We start from the raw sequence: 6,650 nt of genomic DNA, 5'->3' as shown, positions 1-6,650 counted from the left end.
CTGATGTGGTGTAAAGCTTTGCATTTGCCATTCTTTACGCTTCTATCTTGCAAGAGCTAAAACATAGCGCTTATTATAAACATACAATATCACAGAGGAATCCAAAAGAGAAAGCCCAATTCGCTATTAGCCAAATGACAATCAATTACCGTTGTTTTAAAATATAAGCGCTATGATGATTATCAACAATGTATCATCGTAACCAGAGTAATCCTTGCAGCTGATATTCTCTCCTCTATATTCTCGCTCCAGGTAATGCTCGTCCTTCCTCCAAACAAACACAGCAACAATCACCACAAACAAACCGTGAGAACAGCCTACATTATATGGTTCTCACTCAGGGGCAGGTGTTTACGGTTCCTCTGATTATAACCATATTAAGGTAGGCTGTTTCTCACTGTTTGTTTGTGGGTGATTGTGCTGTGTCTGTGTTTTGTCCACCACACGTACTGTTTCATTTCGTCATTCGTTTGTTTCTCACCTGTTCGTGAGTCATGTTTTAAGTTCTCAAGTTTAGGTCTGTTAACGTCGTTTTTTTTTGTAGTTTGTTTAAGAGTTTTCCCGTTCGTCTTTATCAAATAAATAAGTATGTATTCAAACCACGCTGCATTTTGATCCGATCCTGCTCCTTCTCAGACGAGGGAGAAGACAGAGCGTTAACTCGCACTTCATAAAATTTAAATTTTATGTGGAAGAGGCTTATAAAAACACTCTCCTCGTCACTCTCATTTTCTGCTCCACCTACCGGGTGCAAAGTGTTCCATGATCTGTGCAAATTCAGGTGAGGCGACAGCCGTTTTCATTGTCATGACAAATGTTCGACTTTGACCTTATCGCAGCGTCCGTTGTCATGGTTACCTGACTGCACAGCAATGAGGGTGGTCACTGCACAGGTGCACATGTTTTAGCGAGAGGAACATTTAGCTATTATCCTTCACTAATCCCCAACCCTTGGTTACTATTGCAACCTTGGACAACATTTCCCGGGAAGCCCCAATTCACCATTCAACCATCGGAAATCCCTCACAATGATCTCAAACTATGTTTTAATACACAATGAAATTAAACACAGACTACCCCTTACTAGTCAGGAGACTATTGGTATGTTGTGTGGACTGTAATTACAATCCCTAGGAGTTAACCCGGTAAAATTATGTTTGTGGTGTAGCTGGCCACTGAATGGCTCTAAATTCACTGTCAAAATGCAGACAAAGCTATTAAACACTTTTGTGTACTCTCAAATTGTATCTGGATGTCGACAGCAGGTGGGAGTTGTATTCATAACATTCTAACTTAGCTAGCTAACATATATTTTTGAGAAGAAAAATATTTATAAAGTGGCTACCTAGCTGAGAGTAAGCTACTGATGCTTAAAATGTGCAATGCTTATGAATGCGTATACATTGTATACATGCTGGAATAGTGCACACGTAAACCATACTTATAACCTTAAATAGTTAATAAATTTTATAATTCATAACATTATTAATTCATAACAAAGTATTACATAAATTATATATAATTTGAATGTAGTGTGTTGTGGTACCTTGGTTGTTTTCATGTTCTCTCTTGAGGAATCTTCTTCTGGTTTGTACTCATCTATGCTTGTGCAGTGGCTCTTCCTCTTCAAATGTCTATAAAAAGTAGAATTCATAGGTAACATGTTTAAGACATACATTATGACATTGAATCTTCAATTCTGTCTGTTGAGGATTAGGGCACATTAATGCCTAGCTGGCATGCCTAGTTTAGGCTTACTTCATACTACGGCTGTCATTGCTGTTCCATCATATAGGAGAGTGATACGTTTGGAAAAAGGAAAGTGACATACATGTTAAACATAACATGTTTCCCTATTTTCCCATCTTAACACGGATACAGAAAATATGATAAATGGCAGCCAAAACCTCCTTAAAAAGTCAAGACCTCTCTCAAATCAAATCACATATTAATAATCAAATCAAAGTTATTTGTCAAATTCGCGCGGATACAACAGGGTGAGACCTTATATTAATTGTGCTCGCATCATCCCCCTCCTCCTCCCCTGTTAACTTCCCCAGGTCGTTGCTGCAAATGAAACGTGTTCCCAGTCAACTTACCTGGTAAAAAACGGTAAAATAAATAAATAAATAATAAATAAATAAATTGTAAATGCTTACTTACAAGCCCTTAAAATTTATTGGGGTAGGGGCAGTATTTTCACGTCTGATGAATCCACACCGAGTAAACGGCCTGCTACAAAGCCATGAGAGCCTATAATATGCATATTATGAGTAGATTTGGATGGAAAACACTCTGAAGATTTCTAAAACTTTTTGAATGATGTCTGTGAGTATAACAGAACTCACTATGGTAGGCAGAAACTTGAGAAAAAATCAACCAGGAAGTGGGGAAAATCTGAGGTTGGTCAATTTTCAACTCAGCTTCCTATTGAAGACAATGGAATACTCTGTTGGAACTTTATTGAAGAATTATGTTAAAAACATCCTAAATATTGATTCAATACTTGCTTGTCATGTTTTACGGACTGTAAATATAACTTTTTTAACTTTTCGTCTGTTACTTTTCCGCTGGACCTGCCCCGCGCGTCATGAGTTTGGGAAAGTGTACTGAACGCTAGAACAACAAGGAGGAATTTGGACATAAAATAGATGGACATTATCGAACAAAACAAACATTTTATTGTGGAACTGGATTCCTGGGAGTGCATTCTGATGAAAGATCATCAAAGGTAAGTGAATGTTTATAATGTTACTTCTGACTTCTGTGACTGCATAATATGGCGGATATTATTTGTCTTGATTGGCTCTGAGCGCCGACTCAGATTATGCATCATGTTTGCTTTTATCGTAAAGCTTTTTGAAATCTGGAACAGCCTGCTTGCAAAGGAGAAAGTGCATCTAAAATTCCATGAATAACAGTGTACTTTTAGCTGTATTATTATTGAATATTCCTGTAATTTGATCTCTGAAAAATCAAAGGATGTTTTGAAACTTTCTGAACGTAAGGGCCAATGTAAAACTCAGATTTTGGATATAAATATGAACTTTACCGAACAAAACAACATGTAATGTGTAACATGAAGCCTCATGAGTGTCATCTGATGAAGATATCAAAGGTTAGTAGATTAATTTTATCTATATTTCTGCTTTTGTCACCAAGCTTAGGATCCGGACTTCCTGATGGCCGACCCCAGGTGATGAGTGGTAGCCAACATCACCTCCACCACGCGCGACTCTTAACCCACGGGGCACAGAGGGGGTTTGTGCTTAGTCCCCTCTTGTCTTCTCTTGTTCACCCACAACTGTGTGGCCATGCACGACTCCACACACACGTAGTCATGAAGAAGGTGCGACAGTTGCCTCTTCCCATTGCAGGAGGCTTGAAAAAGTTTGCATAGGCCCTCAAATTCGTGAAAAGATTCTACAGCTGTACCATTAGAGCAATTGACTGGCTGCTTCACTCTTGGTATGGCAGTCGCACCGGCTTCGACACATGGCGCTACAGAAGGTTTGCGGACAGCCCAGTACATCACTGAGGGCCGAGCTCCCTGCCATGCAGGAATTCTACACAGGAGGTGTTTGAAAAATCATCAAGGACTCCAACACCCAAGCCATAGACTATTTCTCTGCTGCTGCACGGCAAGAGATACCGTTGCATCAAGTCTGACATCTACAGCTCCTGAACAGCATTACTATCCCCAAGGCAATACGACCTGATATAGCACACAACAATAGCTACATGGACAGAGTTTACCTTGTATCTTTATTGACATTTTATTTCAGTATTTGAACTGTCTCTATCTCACTCTCACGGGCCCCTACACACACAACACTCACTCCATCTTTGCTCAAAACATAATATGCAACTACATTTATACTGACTCTAACCACCCACCACCCAAGTCACATACAAGCTTGCTGCAACGCTGTTTATCTTAAAATCTTGTGTCCTAGTCACCTTACCCCTCTATACATACAGTATCTCCTTCATCACTTCAGTATCCCTTCACATGTAAATATGGTATGGAACTGACCCTGTATATAAGGTTGAAGTCGAAATGACATACACTTAGGTTGGATCATTAAAACCATTTACTCCACAAATGTTCTTGTTAACAAACTTATAGTTTGTTGGCAAGTCGGTTAGGATATCAAAAAAAATGACAGGTACATAACCCAATTGTGGATCCAACTGGATATGTCTCAAGCACAGATATATTAATGCCGTTTATAACATTTTGGTTCAAATATACAAGGCATGACAATGAGTATTTTTCCAACAATTGTTTACAGACAGATTATTTCACTTATAATTTGACTATCACACATTCCAGTAGGTCAGAAGTTTATAATACACTAAGTTGACTGTGCCTTTAACCAACTGGAAAAATTCCAGAAAATCATGTCATGGCTTGAGAACTTCTGATAGGCTAATTGCTACATAGCGACTTTTAAGTCAATTGGAGGTGACCTTGATGTTTTGAAGGCTAGCTTCAAACTCAGTGCCTCTTTGCTTGACATCATGGGAAATCAAAAGAAATTAGCCAAGACCTCACAAAAAAATTGTAGACCTCCCACAAATCTGGTTCATCCTGGGAGCAATTTCCAAATGCCTGAAGGTACCATGTCATCTGTACAAACAATAGTAAGCAAGTGTAAACACCATGGGACCAGGCAGCCGTCATACCGCTCAGGAAGGAGACGCGTTCTGTTCTCTAGAGTTAATGTATGTGGTGGAAAAGTGCAAATCAATCCCAGAACAACAGCAAAGGACCTTGTGAAATGCTTGAGGAAACAGGTACAAAAGTACAAAGGTGCTTTGCTGCAGGAGGGACTGGTGCACTTCACAAAATAGATGTCATCATGAGGGAGGAAAATTATGGGTATATATATTGAAGCAACATCTCAAGACATCAGTCAGGAAGTTAAAGCTTGGTCGAAAATGGGTCTTCCAAGTGGACAACGACCCCAAGCATACTTCCAAATTTGTGGAAAAATTCTTAAGGGCAACAAAGTCAAGGTTATTGGCGTTGCCATCACAAAGCCCTGACCTCAATCCCATAGAAAATTGTGGGCAGAGCTGAAAAAACGTATGCGAGCAAAGGGGCCTTACAAACCGACTCAGTTATACCAGCTCTGTCAGGAGGAATGGGCCAAAATTCACCAATTTATTGTGGGAAGCTTGTGGAAGGCTACCCAAAACGTTTGACCCAAGTTAAACAATTTAAAGCAATGCTACCAAAAACTATTTGAGTGTATGTACTTCTGACCCACTGGAATGTGATGATAAAGAAATAAAAGCTGAAATAAAATCATTCTCTCTACTATTATTCTGACATTTCACATCTTAAAATAGTGGGCTACCTAACTGACCTAAGACAGGGAATTTTTACTAGGATTAAATCTAGAATTGTGAAAAACTGAGTTTAAATGTGTTTTGGCTAAGTGTATGTAAACTTCCGATTTCAACACTGTAGCATGCTTACTTACTTATGTTTCAATCCTATGTACTGTACTTATTTATTATAGTTATTTGTTGTGTGATTTTGTTCTACCATGTTATTTTTAGTAATACATTGTTATTAATTACTGCGTTTTTGGGCTTTGAGTTGGCAAGAAAGCTATTTCACTGTACTTATGCATGTGACATTAAAACTTGAAACTTGATTTCAATGGGTCTTTCTCTTCTCTGATTGTTCTATACTGTTCAATAGACCCCTTTCTGTGTTTACAAACAGTGCTGCACGAGGGCGATGTGAGCAAGTTGGTGGCTGAAGATGGGGGAGTTCTTAAAGAACTTGAATCTTGAAAATCAAGTGGCACTTTCTTATCTTTTAAACACAGAACTAGAAACATGCTATTCCTTCATATGAAGACACTGGACTGGTGCTGGAGATAATGAGGTTAAAGAGTGGTGTTATTCCCGTTAAATCATAACTCATTACAGAAAGATGATCAGCATGACCATTGAGGATGTTAATTATTAAATCATAACTCATTATAGGAACATGATCAGCATGACCACTGAGGATGGAAATTATTAAATCATAACTCATTACAGGAACATGATCAGCATGACCACTGAGGATGGAAATTATGTAAGTGTGTCTTACCATCTCTACTTCCTCCTTCTTGTCAAGGTGTTCAGCTAATACCACCTCTGCTGGGCCTAGAATGGAGGGTGAGATATAGTATTTTACATCAGCATACATGCAGGAAGTGGTTGTTTTGCAGACTGTTTACGAACTGTTTAATTGTTGTGTATTTTGTCTTTATCCTCAAAGAGCTGCATCTTTTTGATGATCAACTTACCTGGTGACTGAGGAGCTGGTCTTGTCAAAGTGTGTGTGCATTCTGCTGGTAGAGGGGTCACAACACACTGTTGCTTTGTCTTTCCTTTCTGCACCTCCTGTAGCTGGCTGATCAGCTGATACATCTGTATCTGTATCTGCATCTGTTGCTGTATTGCTTGCATTGCCTGTTGYATTGACTGCTGTTGCTGCTGTTGAACCAACATGAAGCCCTGTAACATGGCTCCTAGTGCTGCCATGTCATCGGGAGTGCTAGATTCTCTGGTGTCTCTGCTGCTCCATTCCCCAGCGCTTACCCCCTGTTACAACTATTAACGACGTGACCCCTGCCCTCTCT

The 6,650-nt window shown here is 39.3% G+C and overlaps 1 protein-coding gene across 1 annotated transcript; it reads right to left on the bottom strand.

Annotated features, from left to right (window-relative positions):
• Window positions 1–1,561: 1,561 nt before the first annotated feature.
• LOC139025448 (uncharacterized protein DDB_G0284459-like) lies at window positions 1,562–6,584 on the bottom strand. Its single transcript, XM_070440590.1, has 3 exons — window positions 6,315–6,584; window positions 6,116–6,171; window positions 1,562–1,634 (listed from the first exon to the last, which is right to left on the bottom strand). The coding sequence occupies exons 1-3, from the start codon at window positions 6,550–6,552 to the stop codon at window positions 1,596–1,598; spliced, it is 333 nt and encodes a 110-aa protein (XP_070296691.1). The 5' UTR covers window positions 6,553–6,584; the 3' UTR covers window positions 1,562–1,595.
• Between the last annotated feature and the right edge of the window lie 66 nt (window positions 6,585–6,650).

The sequence above is a fragment of the Salvelinus sp. IW2-2015 genome, unplaced genomic scaffold, assembly GCF_002910315.2.
Source record: "Salvelinus sp. IW2-2015 unplaced genomic scaffold, ASM291031v2 Un_scaffold2699, whole genome shotgun sequence".
NCBI lineage: Eukaryota > Metazoa > Chordata > Actinopteri > Salmoniformes > Salmonidae > Salvelinus > Salvelinus sp. IW2-2015.
This window is presented reverse-complemented; position numbering and strand designations above follow the sequence as displayed.